The sequence below is a fragment of the Echinops telfairi genome, unplaced genomic scaffold, assembly GCF_000313985.2.
Source record: "Echinops telfairi isolate 266 unplaced genomic scaffold, ASM31398v2 ScPeMD7_7458;HRSCAF=8496, whole genome shotgun sequence".
NCBI lineage: Eukaryota > Metazoa > Chordata > Mammalia > Afrosoricida > Tenrecidae > Echinops > Echinops telfairi.
This window is the reverse complement of record NW_022111358.1, coordinates 13165181-13183492: the sequence shown is the minus strand read 5'-3', so window position 1 is coordinate 13183492 and position 18312 is coordinate 13165181. Positions and strand designations below refer to the sequence as shown.

The window sequence follows — 18312 nt, the reverse complement described above, 5'->3', positions numbered from 1 at the left end:
ACACAATGGATGGATGGATGGATTGTGATAAGAGCTGATACCAATGGCTCAAGTAGAAAGCAAATGTTTTGAGAATGATCATGGCAACAAATGTACAAATGTGCTTGACACAATGGGTGGATGGATGGACTGTGATAACAGTTGTATAAGCCCCCAATAAAATTATTTATATATAAAAAAAGATAAAGACAAAAAGTATAAAAGACTAACAGATTTTACCATTTAGAAATTTAAAATTCTGCAAATAAACAACAATTAGTTAAAAGACAAATATGTGAAGTTTTTTTAAAATTCTATCATTCAATGTTGATATACTATTTTGATGGCAATTATGCAACATGTACATATTCTTTGATAATTCCTTATATACTCTATTATGAGCAAGTATATGGTAACTAACTGCATCTAGGGAAAAAAGTTGGAAACTTTTTTATATAAAAGTATTTTATATAATGGAATGTATTTTATTCAGTTTTTAACCAATGATGAAATTCTTAAGTTGTGAAATGAAAAAATGTTCACAAAATAAATTTATTAATAAACCTATAAACACACATAAGCATGCACTAGTATAGGAAATAGATGTCAAGAACTTACATTAGACCTGCAACATAATACAAATTGGTTTTAAGCATATGTAAATAGTTAAGGGAAAAAATCTGGAAATGTATATACTAATCTGCTAATAGAAGCCACACTGTGGGTACACATCTAAGTATGAAAGGAATCAGTAGTAGGGGTTAAACTCTGATAACAGAACTATGGGTATTTTTATTTTCCACATCTCACTCGTGACTAAATTGATCCCACCCTTAACAGATAACATGAAGATTTTAACATGAGAAAATATTAGTAAATTTAAAAATACATAATGACAATGCTTACTAGACAAATAGGGTATTAAGATACTATCTTCCACGTAAGCCCCTGGCATCAGCTCCTCATTTTTCCCCCTCACTCCCTCCTCCCTCATGAACCCTTAATAAGTTATAGATTACTATTTTCATAGCTTACATTGTCCTCTGTCACCCTTCAACACTTTTCTGTTGCTCATCCCCCTGGGAGGGGGTTATATATTGATCCTTGTTTCCCCTTTTTTTTTTTTTTTTTAAGTTAGTTTATCTTTATTAAAGTAGTGAGCTTCTTGAAAAGTAATGCTGTTTCTTGGTGGTAGTGGTAGTGGGGGTGGGAATGTTCTTTTTTTCTTTTATAATTTTTAAAATATTTTTATTGGGGGTTCTTACATCTCTTATCACAATCCATACATTCCTCCAATGTGTCGAGCACATTTGCACATATGCCACCATCATCCTTTCCAAAGCATTCTCTTCCCACTTGAGCCTCTGTTTTTTAATAATTTTATTGGGGGCTCTTACAACCTTGATCACAAGCTATACATATATCTGTACATATGTTGCAATCATCATTTTCAAAACATTTTCCTTCTACCTGAGCCTTTGGGAGCAGTTTATTTCCTCCCCGCCACCCCTTCCTCATGAACCCTTGATAATTTATAGTATTTTTTTTTCAAGTCTTACATCGACCACTGTCTCCCTTCATCCACGTTTCTATTGTTGTCCCTCCTGGTATTTGTCGACCATTGTGATCAGTTCCCCCTTTCTCCCCACATCTTACCCTTATCCTCCTGGTATCACTATTCTCATTATTGGTCCTAAGGGGTTTATCTGTCCTGGATTTCCTGTGTTGTGAGCTCTTATCTGTACCAGTGTACATGCTCCGGTCTGTAAGGTAGAACTGGGGTCATGATAGTGATGGGGAGGAAGCATTACAGAACTAGAGGAAATTTTTATGTTTCATCAGTGCTATACTGCACCCTGTCTCGTCTCTTCCTTGTGACCCTACTGTAAGCAGATGTCCAATTGTCTACAGATGGGCTTTGGGTCTCACTCTGCCTTCCCCCTCATTCACATCGATATGATTTTTTGTTCTGGGTCTTTGATGGCTGATACCTGATCCCACCAACACCTCATGATCACACAGGCTGGTGTGCTTCCTCCATGTCGGCTTGGCTGCTTTTCAGCTAGATGGTTGCTTGTTTATCTTAAAATCGTTAAGATCCCAGATGCTTTATCTTTTGATAGCCGGGCACCATCAGCTTTCTTCACCACATTTGCTTATGCACCCATTTTATCTTCAGAGATAGTGCCGGAAGGTGAGCATCACAGAATGCCAAGTTATTAAAACAAAGTGCTCTAGTGTTGAGGAAGTACTTGAGTAGAGGCCCAATGTCCATCTGCTACCTTGATACTTAACATATAAATATATGTACATAGAGCTATGTCCCTATCGTTATATTATATATGTACATGCCTGTACTTAGACTTCTATAAATGTCCTTTGCCTCCTAGTTCTTTCCTCTACTTCCTTTTACTTTCTTCTAGTCCCACTATCATGTAAGACCTTCATTCGGCTTTCAGTAATTCCTCTTGATTACACAGTCCTTGATCAAATGCCACCAGGCATCCTCCGCCCTCCTGACCACCGATTTTCGAACAATTGTTCTTCCCCTGTCCCTGGATTTGTTGGCATCTCTCTTCCTTTCCCCCACCTTCCCCTGTCCCACGCCCCCCAAGAAGGTTCCATTGTTTCCTCTTCTGGATTGTTTCTTATCTAGCTAGACCCTTAAAAACAGTAATAAACACAAAAACAAACAAACAAAACAAAAAAGAAAAAGTCTATAAAGAGTTCCAGGTCTGTTTGTGGAGTCTGATGGGGTGCCATGTCCTGGCACCAAAGTCTATATTTGGTATTCCTTGGTGACTTTGTTGCTTTGCTCCCCTTGCTGCTCTGATGCATGCCCTTGGTGTTTATTATTAGCCGTTTTTAATCTAATGTAAAGCTACCAAATTGATTGGTCATAGCTTTATGGAACATCATGTTTAACGCAGGCTAAAGTTCATCAAGAAAGTGATTGAGCATGACACCTTAAATAGAATGCTGCCCTTCTGTGGGATGAAATTCTTCAGAATTTAATTTACATTTAGGGGAGAGCCGTCCTAACACAAAATTGAAAATACACTTGCTTTTCTTCCAAATCACAATTTATAGAAGAGTAAGCCATGTAACAACATTCAACAAATGTTGACATTTTGTATCAAACTTTCTCTGAAGCACCAAAAATATGAAAATTAGCTTATAAATCTAGCAAGTAAGAGCAACTAAAATTACAAACAATGAATGCTGTGTACATATATATTATTGCCAATAGGTAATAAGCGCACAGGATTAGAAGAGAATATAATTCATAGAAAGGCCGAGAAGTAAAGGGACGGGTCATTTGAGAAAATGACAATCAGTCAGTATAATTATTACAAAGGACGAATATGGTAGGAGATAATGGAGAATGGTGGAAGAAGCACCCAGAAAGGAAAGGCTCTGGATCCCAACAGGGACACGAAATTTCATTTAATTCGAACAATTCGTGCACTCCTTATAACCAAATTCTCTATGAATAAAGAAAATTGTACATTTAATCTGTATGCCTTTTATTTCTTTTTCCTGACTCGATCCTGATGGGAGCCCTGGTGACATAGTAGGTGACTCATTGGACTGCTAACCCCAGCAGTTCAAAACCACCAGCCACCCCACAGGAGAAAGATGAGATTTTCTTCTCCCCCAGAAAGTCGCAGTCTTGGAAATGCACAGGGTCAGTTCTTCCCTGTCCTATAGAGTCGCTATGAGTCAGAATCAACTAGATGGAAATGAGTTTGGAATTTTGGCTGAAACCTGAAATGCAACCGATCAATGAGTATGATGACGATTTTTTTATGTACATAACTTTATCAAACTGGGGAACTTTCTTTCAATTCCTATGTTGTGTAGTGCTTTTATCATAAATGGCTATTGAATTTTGTCACAGGTTTTTACCACCTCTACCAAGATTATCATATGGATTTCTACCTTCCTTCTGTCAATGTAGTAAATCACACTGATTCGTTTTCAGATGTTAGGCAATAATGCATTCCTACAAGTCTCATTTTGTTCTGTTTAACTGCTTGTTATATATTACTGGATTCTATGTGCTAGTATCACATATAAACTACACCAGAAAGGAAAAGAAGATCAAATATGCTAAGAAAATATAATAAAGAACATGATGATTAGTAGCAGAGTTAGTAAATCACACGGAGATAATCTCCCAAAAAGAACAGAAAACATTTTTTTTTAATGTAATATGGAAAGCATACCAGAAAAAGAGATTTAAAAAATTACCTCAGGAGACCAAATCATTAACAAAATGTTGAAGAAAATATCTCAGTACTGTAGGTCTGGCATGTCTACATTGAAGGGGCTTCAGATCCTGGGCAAGCCAAGATAAAGTATTCCAAAATTTCAGAAAACTAGGAAGAAAGCAAAAATTCTACCATCTCACAGAAAGAGGCACAGAGGGAAAATGTTGTCAAAATAGCTGCAGACTCTTCCTACATAGTACACGAGACAAATGCCATCAAACTCTGAAGCAACATTATTTACTAACGATGCCTATTTAACACTGTGCCTAGTCAGGAATTAAGTCAAGGACGAACACAGATCTCCTCAGACAAACCAGGTCTCTCATCTGTGCGCTAGTGAATCCTCCTAAAAGACCCTAAAATCAAAATGGAGAACACTGTGCAGCAAGATGGGTTTTTAAAAAGTCCTTAGTACTCCTAGCATTCACTGCAACTGTTATATGGTCTGATTAAAAGATGGAAACTGTTGGACATCACTTGGCATAAGCTAAAGAGTTTCATTAACAAAACTGAGGACATAATCCACCTCCTTGGATTTCATATCCAAGAAACATAGCAGAGCAATGAAGTTCTTCTGCTTCTATGAAGGAAACCATCCAAGGAGAAAACTGAGCTTACCAATACGCTTCTAGAAGAATGTTCTACAGTCCCCTTTGTCAAAAGATTTCACCAAAAGAAAACAAAGAGGAGAGGAAAATGTTAAGAGACCCAATATGAAAGAGGAGAGAGAGAACGCACTGAAATGTGTGTGTGTCACAGGGTTCATTAGAAAGAGGAACATCTCCACATTGCTGCAGAATAGAAGTGCCTTTACCACCCACTCGCCCCAGCCACCACTTCATTTAAGCTGATTTTATCACTGTGTTACTTATGAACAATCACATGGCAGTAATTTTCAGTAAACATCATCCTCTCCAATTTACAGAAGAACTAACTGCTTTGAAAAAGTCTTTAGAAGGCAGATTTTCCACTTGAACAAGACTCTAAACACAGAATTAAAATATTTTAATATATGCCCTTTAAAAAATATTTTAAGCATCCAAGTAAGATGAAAATGATATTTCGGGGTGTACATGCAAAAATGAACACATTAATGAGAAAATGTAAATTTTAAAAGTTTCAAGGTGATACAGAGCCAGGAACTGGTCAACCATCCAAATTACAGATTTATCTTACATATTTGAATTTTCAAGCCTAATATAAAACATATATATGACTTTAAATACACTATTAAACAAAGCTGCAAGGTCACAAGCCCTGACCTGGATGGAGATGCAGACAGCAGAGTCACTTAAAACAGAGATAATAGCGGAAACCAAGCTCTCCAAGACAATAAGGAAAAGGGGAGAAGGAAAAGCAGGAGAACAACAGAGGCTTGGGGAATACCCACACATAAAAGCTAACCAGCAACAACAAAGTCCAGTCAGCAATAGGGAAGACCTGGGGGAAAAGATGCCCTCAAAAGTCAAGAGAGAAGAGGGCTTCGAGAAAGCGCCAGCAAAGTCAGGGGCTACTGAGAGATCAAGGAGGATGACGAGAAATCAGAAGCCACAGCAGAAAGTGAATGGCCATATTGAATTGGTTAAGATTACCTATTTCCATCTCAAGTGACAGAACTAAAGTTTATCTGCAGGGGAGCGGGGGAAAGAGAATACACACTGGCAGGAAAACAGATTTTAGTGTCTGGAGTCCAAGACAAACAAAGAGAAGCTCTTTCCGAGTGATTTGTTTTCTTTAAGGGCTCCACTCACCAAACTGCGGAGCAGGCAAGATTCTGGCAGCTCGAATTGGGCCATGTCGAACCGAGAAGAGTTCCTGTGCTTCCCCGCTGAGCTGCATGAGAAAGCAAACAAACAAACACATTACACGAAAATCCATCTCTCAAATCTTTTCACATTTTTTGGTCTGAAATGTACTGTGCATAGTTGGCCATATAGATTATATTAAGCATACTCAAATCTTAAAAATTACCATAGGACACACTTTGGGAAAATATGAAGCGAGAAATAAACAGCTCCTTCTTGAATTCTGTACTTTTTATCGTTATTAATTCAGTTCCTGCATAGCTGCCTTCTATTCTGGAGCTTAGCAACTACGATTTTTTTTTTAATGAGTATTAAGTTTTTCCATGTATGAAAGTAATAAGTAGCCTTAGTATCCTAAAAAGCTGATCTTAAATATGATAGGAAATTTATGAAATATGTTCTCATAGAGGAAGGGAAAACAGTATACACTCAAGCAAATAACACTCAAGTGGAAGGTGAGGATCTAAGTTTTAAGTATGTTACTAGCAGCTGTGGATTCATACAGCTGCCCTCTAGTGAGCAGCTGAGGGCTTAGCCACTGCTCTACCAGGGCTCCCGGTCAACAGATAAAATAAAGATACAAACAAGCAGTTTAAAAATACCAATAAGGTATCCATTATGAAGTAACAGGCTTCTAAATAGTAATAACAAACCAAGCAATTGGGTCAGGAGTCCGTGTGTAGTATAAACTGCCCACCCACTGAGCTGTGTCCAACAGTAGAGATTAGGGTTCAAAGACACCTCAGAAGAAAGGTCTGGCAATCTACTTCTGAAAAATCAGACACTGAAAGCTCTATTGATAGATCTAGTCTGATTGATACACACAGGGTTTCCACAAGTTGGTACAGACTGGAGGGCAATGCTTTTTATTCCCTTAGTTACTTTTAGGTCTCCAACTAATATCTAAATCTATGGTACGTAAGATATAAATAACTTTGTCTCTTAAATATTAAACTATGCTACTGTTTAAGTGGTCATCATATTAAGTTTTCATATGAAAATTACTACAGCTTAAATACTGGCTATACCTGCAAAAACCTGCAGCACAGAGATGGAGAAGGTGTGCAGAATATTCATCTCTTAAGACTACAAGGCAACCACCAATCGCCAATTAAACATACCAAAGCTACCTCAGCATAGTAAATTTTAAGAGCCTATCTTCTCTACAAATTCCTTTGTAAAGTGTAATTAATTTTTATAACAAAAATCATGGCCATTATATATTATAGCTCTTAAGGCTACATCGTATTATTATACAACAGAATTTAAAATGTAATGCCAGCCTTACAAGGTCATTTTGTTTAAACCCCTACCCCCACCCCCAACCAATGGAGGTATCATACATTATCTGCAATAAAAATTACAATCTCTGATTTTAAGTATACCAACTATAAAAGGTAGATCACTAATGTAATCTAATTCTATTACAGATACATTAATGGCTATCTTCCTACCTGACTCATGAAATTTTAACAATAGCTAGAAGAATAAAAAAAACTGCCAGGCTATTTAGTTTTTAAAATTAAATTGTTTACTGGGCAAAGGATTAAATGATGGCCTTCTCCAATGTACATACTATTTCAATTAACAAGGAAATGAAAAATAAATTAGAAAATAATACTGTAGAACTTTGCAGTGAAACTATAATTCAGAATAATAGAAAACATTTCTCGCTTATCAGGCTTATACCTGTAGCAAAGCATAGTACCATAACTCAAAATTGGCCCTTCTGTGCTGTTATTTCCATCTGTCAAAGGCCAACACTTGGCTTCAGGTTTTATCAAATAAAGACTTGAATTTTTTTTTTAACTTTTTAAGGTCTAAACATTCTTAGAAACAACTCTGCTATACTCAAACACACTGAAAAATAGAGAATTAAACCAGTCTGCCTATGCTTATTCACAGTACAATAAATCTTTGCTATCACTGTAATATACAAGAGCTTATATTTTGAAAACATTTGAAAATATGATCACACTGTTCTTTTTAGCATAACAGCTTTCAAAACAAACCTAAGTCCTATTTAATCTAAATTTATATTCTAAATGCCACTTTAGAGAGAAAGCAAGAAGGTGACAAAAATCATTAGGATTGATTATAAATTGTGCCGCTATTATTTAAGGGGTTGTCCAAACTATTGAAACCAAAAGCATAATTCTGAGTTAGTCTCTGTGAGTTATATACATCAAGCTTACCGGAGGAAAGAATTCTCCAAATACCAGGTGCTATTCTGCATAAGAATATCATGTCTGAACAGAAACAGTGCTAACAAAGTGTATGTATACGGAGAGAACATGTAGTTTAGTAAATGCACAGAAAAGATGGACATGTCTTTTACAGACTGCCTCGCTGCTTCTCTGACTGCCTCTATTAACTTTATACAGTATGCTCACTTGTAATTTTGTTTTCAAAGAAATGCGTGTCAACACAGATTATGTTAAAAGCCTTAACATAAAAGTTATGCTCAGGCTTTGAGAAGTGCTTTTTGCTTTCAAGTTTCTTAAAAAGAACTCTTATTGGAAACGGCAAAGAATCTCAGAGATGAGGACTTTATATATCCGGAAAAGAATTACCAGAAGCTATAAATTCACTTTTAAACCAACAATAACAATAAATGCAAGAGTAGAACAACTACAAGGGAAGAGAGCACCAAGCTCCATCCCAACTTCCTGGCGACTGCAGCCTCTGGGGGGGCGGGGGGTGGGGGGTGGGGTGGAGCACACAGGAGGAAAGCTCGCCAAGAGCTCCCCCGGCTCTCTGCCTTTGTGCTCACTGGCAGCTTAATTTCTGATGACAGACTTTTGTTGTTTGGAGCATAAACCGGACGTACCAGTTGGGAGGCACAATAAGGAGAACAAAGAATGATTTGTTCACACTGTAGGAAAAAAATTTTTTCCAACCATAGAAAATAGCTTTCGCATGGTAAAAATATGCAAATTACATACCAAACCCCCCAAAAGAGGGGAGGGGGGTTGAAAGTACATGTTTAGCATCTCACAACTCAATCTAAGGCAAAAGGAAATTATAACAGCCGAGACAACAATGCGCGCACGCACGCACACATACACACAGCAGTTATAAAAGTTCTGGGAGAGCTTTAGAAGTGTTTTTTGAGAATTTTAAAAGCAAATGAAGGTCATCTAGCCCTCAGAACCAAATCTGTTTCTTAAATCCTGATGACTTCAAAGACTCTTGGTCTACAAAACAGAAAATTCAATTAAACGCCAAGGACAATAAAAATGCTCTACAATACCACAGGATTGGAACAGAAGTACACACATATTTCACACCACCACCTTCCCTTGTAGACATTAGTCAAAGAGGGGACGTTTATTATTTACAGATATACACAAGCATGAGTGTGCATATAGCTTAATGAATTTATGTCCCTTTCTAACCAACAGCACAGACTTTAAGACACAATCTAGACACTCCACTCCAATTCTCAGACACTACCACCCCAACTCAAGAGTACCCATAGTCAGTTTCACTTAATACACTTGTTAAATGGATCACCTGACGTGCTCCTTTCTGAATACTCTCTTTGGTCATCATTATGCTTATAAAATTCATTGACATTGTTGCTTGTGGTAATAGTTTTTTCTTGTTCCTGTTACTATATAAATTCCCATTATATGAAAACACTACATTGTATTCATTTTACTGCTGTGAACTTCAGGGGGGTTTTGTTTGTCTTTGCCCACCCCACCCCCGCCAACTCGCCTTACTTTGAGACTCTTAAGAAGTCAGAAAAGTTGTGGATACCTTTGAAGTTGAAGTGGGAAACGGATCATGTGTGTTCTTTCAATTGTGCAGTGAACCTCTTGGGATTATCTAATTCTATAGGGACCTGCCTGCACCTTTGTCTTTGACTGTATTATTTGACCATTCTGCGAACTGTAGAAAACTGATAGTAATGCAACAGCTTCTAGTCCATAGAAATGCAAATAAATTCTGGCTGGTGGGCAATCAATTAAATTCCACCCTATTCAAAGATGCTCCCAAAGAGTACTTTTTTATGGCGGATAGTTATTTATGAAGTGCCTAGGTGGCACAAATAGCTGAACACTAGCCTGCTGATATCTTGCAGTTCAAACTCACTCAAGGGCGCCTCCGAAGTGAGGCCAGACAACCTGCCTTGAAGATCACATGGGCAGCAATGCTGCCGTGCACACTTGGGGTCAGCATGAGTAGGCACTGGCTTGTCCTCAGTAACAAGACAGACAGCACCCCGCTTAGCATCTACTAGCAAATTCACTTCAGTGTACCTACAGATCACTTCTTCATATGTGACTAGTTTAATCCCTCATTCTGAGTTTACTAAAATTTATGAGACAGATTATTATGAGCATCATGATTTTACTTTTTGAAAAATAATTAGGAATACTATGAATATTCTTGCACCTATTTTGGGAGAACATATAAATGCCTCTCTTTTGGGTAAATGTCTAGCAGTGGAACTCCCAGATCATAGGATAGGCATATATACATCTTCAGTAAATTCTAGCAATGGTTCCCAATTTACCAATTTACACTTCCACCAGCTATATATGAGTTCTATCTGCCCCATATCCTAACCAACTAAAAGTATTGTCAGCCATTCAAGCGGGTGTGTAATGGGATCTCACTGTGGTTTTAATTTGCATTTTTCTCATGACTGAGGTCTACTGAATGTCTTTTCATATGCATATTAACCATTTAGTTATCCTATTTCATGGAATATCTGTAAGTCTCTTGCCCTATTTATTAAGTTGTCTAATTCTTTAAAAAAAAACAAACTATGAATTTCAATCTAACATGTCCAGTGAATGAAGTGCATAAACTGGTCTCCTCTAGGAAAGCAATGCAACCTCACGGTAAACATACAAATAAACAGCCTTTACTAAGGTGGCCTGCCATCAGGAAGCTGATGTAAGCCTTTTGTCCTAAAGAACAACTAATTTCCAGACTTAGATATGATATGATAAACAGTACAGAATATGAATGAGATTCAAGACCTCATTTCAGCAGCTCTTGATAAAGGTAGAGCTTTTTGTTCTTAATCAAATTCATATCTGAATTCTAAATTTAGTAATGAGCCTTGGGTTTATCTTTTCCTCCAACTAAGGTAGAATTGTTATATTACAGCCTCCCGATGTCCCTGAAGAAAAATACTGACTGCAAAATTAACCTGGACAATCAAACTACATTTAGTGCCTGTTAAGAGTTACAAAATGAATGTATCATTCCTTATAACTCACGCAGTTCAAATACCAAAAAAATCTAATTACTAGTATTGTTTATAAATACTTTAATAACAATGGAGACCCAAAGCACATGTGTAGGCAACTGGACATCCCCTTACAGAAGGGTCGCAGGGAGGAGAAGGTGCCAGTCAGGGTGCAGTGTAGCAAGGATGAAACTTTCCTCTAGATCTTTGGTGCTTCCTGCCCACCCCCCACCCCCCACTACCATGATCCCAATTCTACCTTATAAATCCTGCTAGACCAGAAGATGTACACTGGTATTGATAGGAACTGGAAACAGCGAATCGGGGACAGATGGGCCCCTCAGGTCCAATAGTGAGAACAGCGATGCCAGGAGGATAAGGGGAGCGTGGGGTAGAAAGGGGGAGCGAATCATAGGGATCTACATATAACCCACTCCCTGGGGGGGGGTCAGACAATGGAAAAAGTGGGTGAAGAGGGCCGTCAGACAGTGTAAGATGTGACAAAATAATAATTCATAAATTATCAAGGGTTCGTGAGGCAGGGGGGCGGTGAGGGAGGGAAAAAATAAGGAGCCGATACCAGGGGCCCAAGTGGAAAGAGAATGTTTTGAGAATGATGATGGCAATAAATGTACAAATGTGCTTGACACAATGGATGGATGTATGGATTGTGATGAGTTGTACAAGCCCCCAATACAATGATTTTTAAATAAGTCAATACTTTAACAAGCAATAACCTTTAAAAGGAAAAGAAATGCAAGAGATGTCATTGTACCTTTTTTCCACACACAAAAAATGGCTACTTACCATATATATATATATATATATACCTGACTATTTCCAAGGCTGGAAATAGCAAAGGCCCAACAAGCAGAATTGGAAGACAAAAGGAAAAGAATTCGCCCCCTCCCCCCCGCCACACACCAAGGAAAAGAATTCTTTACATCCAGCTAAAGCACTTTTTTTTTACAAATCCTTTTTATTAGGAGCTAATCCAGACATCATACCATTCCATAGTTCAATCATATCTAACAGTGTTGTGCAAGTGCTTCAAAAATAAGTTTCAAATAAAACATTTCTTGTCTTTCAGTCAAAAGTATCTTTCACTTCATAGCCCTCTGGTCTATGGCAACAATGTGAAATGCACACAACATGCCAGATCATCACTTACAACTGCCACACATAAATAACATGGATGATTCCAACAGAGGAGTATGGTGCTAGCAGAACATACACTGGACTAGAGCTTATTACACTATGTGGATCTGCTAATTAAATCATGTATTTGAAAATCCATGATATAGTTGTAGCTCAGTTCATGATAATTAAACCAAAATTTTTTTGTTTAATCCATGAATCTAAGGCTGAATCTATGGCGGCTTGTAAGTCTTAGTGGTTCTTAACCTTAGTTTCACTGTCCTCAAAGCATGTTATCTAATAACTAGAAATTGTTGCAGCAGCATTTCATACATTTTAGTACAATCCACTTCTTGACCCACGAGGTACATTATTCCCTATGACTTGAAGCCCTCAAGAAAAGGACTGCCAAGGGGGGGAAGCAGCAGTTCATCGGTGCCACTTCCTCACTCGTCTACTCAAGGTCCAAGTCGATCTCCAACCTCTGGTAAACACTCTACTCATTCCAACTTTTACACACTGACCACCAGTCACTTTAACATTAGCAATATGTTATCAGGAGACACCAGTCCCTGCAGAAGGTTATCATGCTTGGTAAGTTAGAAGGGCAGCAAAAAAGGAGGCAGCTCTGGATAAGACGGATTGACACTATGCCTGCAACAAGAGGCTCAAGCACAGGAAAATTGTGAAGACGGTTCGGGACAGGGCAGTGTTTCATTCTGCTGTACATGGGGTTCCTAAGGGCCAGAACTCACTCTATGGTACCTAACAACAGCAGCAGCAGCAACCCTGTAAGACAGAGTGGAGGAGTCATGTCACACTACGTGTAACAGTGGTTATGCATCGGGCTGCAAAACTGAGAGGTCAGCAGTTGAAAACCACCAGGCACCCTGCAGGAGAAAGATGAGACTCTCTACTCCCATAAAGAGTCACAGTCTCGCAAGCCCATCGGGGGAGTTCTACCCTGTCCTATAGGGCCAATGAGTCTCAATCGACTCGATGGCAGTGAGTTACAGGGACAGAACAGAACTGCCCCTCTGGGTCTCCAAGACTGTAACTCTTTACGGGAGTAGAACGCCTCATCTGGTGGTTTCGAACTACAACCTTCCAGTTAACAGTCCAGCATATAACCCACTCGGGGACTATAAGTCAGAATCCACCAATGGCAGTGAGTTTTTAGTTTTTTGGAGGAAAATAAACAGGCACTATAACTCCAATCCCTGATATAATGTAAGCTGGGAGCCTCTCCCCAGAATCAGCAGTGAGCTGATTTAGTGCAGATATTCATTTCAGAGATAAGGAAGCAAAAACAAAGCAAAAATGCAGACCTATGGTTAAAGTGACCAGTCCAAAAAGTACTCTCCTTTTAATACACAGTACTCAAAGTTTTCTAACTCAAGTCTCTTCTCTAACAAGTTCCTGCCAGCTTGCTATTTTGTGAGTCAGAGCTCTGCTCCAATAATTTAAAACCTTAAGCTAGCATAGTTCGAAGAAAGTATTCCTAATAGCAAAAAGCCATCCTTTTGAAAGATCCCAAATGAAGGGGAAGGAGACCAGTTTTGTTTTATTTTTGCCTACCTAACCACAAATGATTCTGCTAATGTCAGAGTGTCAGTATCTTTGTAAGCCTCGCTGGACACCAGCAAGGAACAAAATGCAGACCACAAAACCCACCAAAAATGTAGATTTGTGAGAACTGACAACTTACAGAACAGATCTTTGCTAACCACAAAAAGGAGACTGCAAACCCAGTCTGTATTTTAGTCGTGACACTAAAGTCAAAATACAAAATTTGAGGCAAGAAGGAAGTGAGTTTCAAGAACAATACGAAAACCGCAGAACACAAATAATGAATGGAACTTGTAATCATATTTTCATACTTCCAATTTTTGCACACACACAGCAGAGTATTTTAAGGCTACATTTAACCTTTCCCCTGCGGTCTCATTTTCGAAAGGAAGATCAAAGGGAAGCAGTTTGAGCTCACACGTTCCTCCCGTTATGCAACGCAGATTTAGACATTACACTTCAAACCCCAGCCATTACTTCAGCACCCACCAATCCAAGTATCATTCCAGTCCTTTGAAGCAGGCCTAATGGTATCTTCCATTTGCAAGTAACACTTCCGTAGTCAAAAGATCTTACTCGGGGTGGATGTTAATGTAAAACCACTCAGACTACACAGAGACACACGCCTAGAGGCAGACTGGAAGGTGTTCCGAAGTCGATGTGACACCATTACTGAGAGTGTCAGCCTAGCAGCTGTCATAAACACTTCATAATCACTCAGACACACGAGCTGAACTCCCTTCAACTCACTGTTTTATGACATGCTGAATAGGTGTCCAACTGCATAGAGGAAAAGATGACAATATCCAAGATAAGCCAATTTGTGAATATATCCTTTTTCCAATTTTAAAGACTTAGTTTATTTTTTATAGGTTTTCTAAACCTATCCTGATATAATGATTCCAGATCATTTTACAATAGATACAGAATCGGATAGAAACCACTTATATTAAGAAGTCTACTTTTTCTATAAAACAGATATCCTAAGTACAAAACCTGGATCAATCTAAGAAACAAGTTGATGAAAATATACACGCATGAATAAGAGTATGAATTATGTGACTATATTTATATGAAGAAACCTTGTCCCATTCATCCTAAAACCCTGCTCTTGCCCTTTCTAACGCTTCTGATTACAGAACCATCCATTTCTAATGCTACTATTTTCAGTAAGAAATCAGATCTGCAAAATTAGGCCCTATTTTACACAAAGCCAATTTTAGGACCAAACTCTTGCTATGAGTTTGAATTGTGTCCTCAATAATGATATAGTGAAACCCTAACCCTTCCTGCCTGTGAATGTGTCCTTGTTTGGAAATATTCTTTGAAGAAGTTATTCATTAACATGAGGTCACACTAGAGCTAAGTGAGCCTGAGTCTAATAGGACACAAGAAGAGAGTGAAGATGGCCACGTGAAGACAGAGGCAGAAAGTGGCAAATAAAATGCAAGGATAAAACTGTTAAAAAATAAATTAAATAAATGCCAAGGATTGTGAAAAGTGCAATGAAGGGTCTTCCCCCTAGACTCGAACCTTCAACTGAGAGCATGGCCCGATGACCTGGTTTGGGAATTCGAGCCTCCATCAGTTAGCATGTTTCTGTTGTAGGAAGCCCCTTGGTTTGTGGTGCAGTCGTCCCTCCCTCCCTGTCGAAGATTTGGTTCCAAGACCATTCACAGATATTGAAAGCCAGATGTTCCAGTCGCTTACATAAAATTGTTATATTTGCATACAACCTATGTGTAGCCTCCTGCATACTTAACTTCTAGAATACTTACACTACAAATGCTACTGATTGGATTTCTACCCAAATATAATCCTTGTCACATCTTTCCTATTTTTATAAAAAGACATCCCTGTCACGCAAACATTGCAGAAAGTCACGTGGAGCGTGAAATTGAGGGATTCCTTTGATCACATCATTGTTTTGCTGCCGCATATTAAAGATCCACTGCCGGCTGACTCTACAGATGCTGAGCCTGAAGATACGGACGGCCAAAGTATTTGTTACAGCAGAGCCCTAGAAAACTCACACAGCTCCATATTCAAACTATTTCTGCTTGTCAGTATACCCAAATCCCGGACCTTGTATTGCTCCCACACCCATAAAAAGTATTTCCTGAAAAACAATCTTAATGTAGCAATGTCTATTGGCAACCAATTTCTAATAAATAGACTGATGAGGGTTTACTTCAAAGATCCCTTGTATGGTTCTACTAAAAGCATTAGGGCGAATAACTTGTACTTCCTTTCAAGAAACAGCGCTGTTTTGCTTAGCTCAATGTGTTAGCGACACCTAGTGTCTCATTCTTGTAGTGTAATCAAAACTCAGCAAACACTAAAAGTGCTAACTTAAGACTTGAACTGCGGTCTTCTCTAGGAACTATATGAATACATTAACTGGAGTTTCACAATCATTAAATTTTTCGGTTCTAATTTTTCAACGCATATACGAAAATATACAATAAAAGGCATACTTTCTCCTTGTGCAATTTTTAACATAATGTAACTCTAAATCTAATAAGCACATTTTATTTCTCTTAAACTGCACCGTCTCATATTAAAGGCAGTACCACGCCCAGGTCAAGATTTTGGAAAATAGAAACATCCTGTTCATACATCCATCCATTGCATCAAGCACATTTGTACATTTGTTGCCATCATCATTCTCAAAGCATTTACTTTCTCCTTGAACCCGACTCTTCTCTTTTAACTGCCTCATCAGTTAAGTTCTTTGTAAGCCTCTTGTAACAACCAGCGAAGTTCACTCTCGAGGCCTCTCTCAGACAATGTTGAAAGCGACACTACGCTGGCCTTCTAACCTCCTTTCTTTTCCTTATCCTGTTGCCACCACAAGATCAATCTTTATTCACTTCTACTTTTGGAGTGTCTCAGAGTGAAAGACAGGCTGCAATCCAAGTCTTCACCAATTTCTACATCTTCTTCCATCTCCCGACAGCATAATCACCTCAAAAATAAATGTTAATAATCATTAGTACGTTATCTGTATTGAGTGAGTGAGCGTCAAAGAAGGTCATGTAAATTTTCCACTATTTTTCAATTCCCCCCTTTCACCTCACAGAACACGCTTGTGTACAATGTCTAAAGTATACTCATTGTCTTCAACAGATTTTTCTGGAAGTCCTGTTGACAGTGCTTGTCAAACTACTTGGTGTCAAGTATTTGGCTTTTTTAAGTAGTTTTGCTTTTTTATTTCTAGTGTGGCACAATCGGATATTTTTATGAACATGAAACTTACCATTTTCGATGATGTACACTGATATAAAGCTGTATGTTTCCATCAGCTTCCTTCCATTTTCTGTACTGACCTCCTTGCAACCAGTAACAATAACCAACTTACTTTTACCAGTTCCTGACAGCTCCAGTCCACAGTCCACACTTTCGAGCACTATTTAAAACCAAACTCTTTCCACCCAAATCTAATCCGAGTCCCTTCTCTACTTATATAAACGACATTACTGTCATGTACAACCATTACCTCAAACAACTGGACATTCCCTATGATCCAGCTCTACCTCTGCTGGGTGTATACCCTAAAGAAGTACGAGTAGACATACGTACTCCCATGCTCACTGCAGCACTGTTCACAATAGCAAGACATTGGAAACGAGCCAAAAGCCCAAAGAACATTGTAGCCTATCGCAAAAGGTAAATATTATGAGCCCTCAACTCTAAGGAATAGAAGAGAGCCAGAGACACACATAACAAAGGGAACAACAGGCTTTCGAGGTTCCCGAGAGAGGGATGGCGAGCGTGAGAGGAGGAAGCAGCGGACTACACAGTCGATAGGTATTGACTTGTATGGAAGGGAGGAGAGCGATCCTGAAGTGGGAGAAGAGAAATTAGGACTGCGGGGTAGGATGTAATATGGAAGTGGGGGTGACAAAGAGTGGCTTGAATTACTGAATTCAGAGTTGATGGTCTGAAATGTGAACCCCCCCCTAACTAATTCACAATAGCAAATTCGTTTAATCATTTTATTGGGTGCTCATACAACGCTTATCACAATCCATACATACATCATTGTGTCAAGCACATTTGCACATTTGTTGCCATCATCATTCTCAAAGCATCTGCTTTCCACTTGAGCCCCTGGCATCTGCTCATTTTTTTCCTCCTCCATCCCCTTTTCCCCACTCCCTCCTGAACCCTTGATAATTTACAAGTCATTATTATTTTGTCACATTTTACACTGTCCAAGGTCTCCCTTCACCCACTTTTCTGTTGACCGACCTCAAGAGAGGAGGTTATATGCAGATCCTTGTAATCGGTTCCCCCTTTCTACCCCACCTTCCCTCCACCCTCCTGGTATCACCCC

General features: G+C 38.6%; 1 protein-coding gene across 9 annotated transcripts in view; it reads right to left on the bottom strand.

The window, feature by feature from the left end:
- The window catches only part of BCAS3 (BCAS3 microtubule associated cell migration factor), a 550239-nt gene that overhangs the window by 501026 nt on the left and 30901 nt on the right, over window positions 1–18312 (bottom strand). For all 9 annotated transcript variants that reach the window (XM_045299618.1, XM_030888097.2, XM_004706992.3 and 6 more), the window contains exon 6: window positions 6005–6086. In XM_045299618.1, the coding sequence (XP_045155553.1) occupies window positions 6005–6086 (82 nt within the window). The remainder of the gene's footprint in view (window positions 1–6004; window positions 6087–18312) is intronic.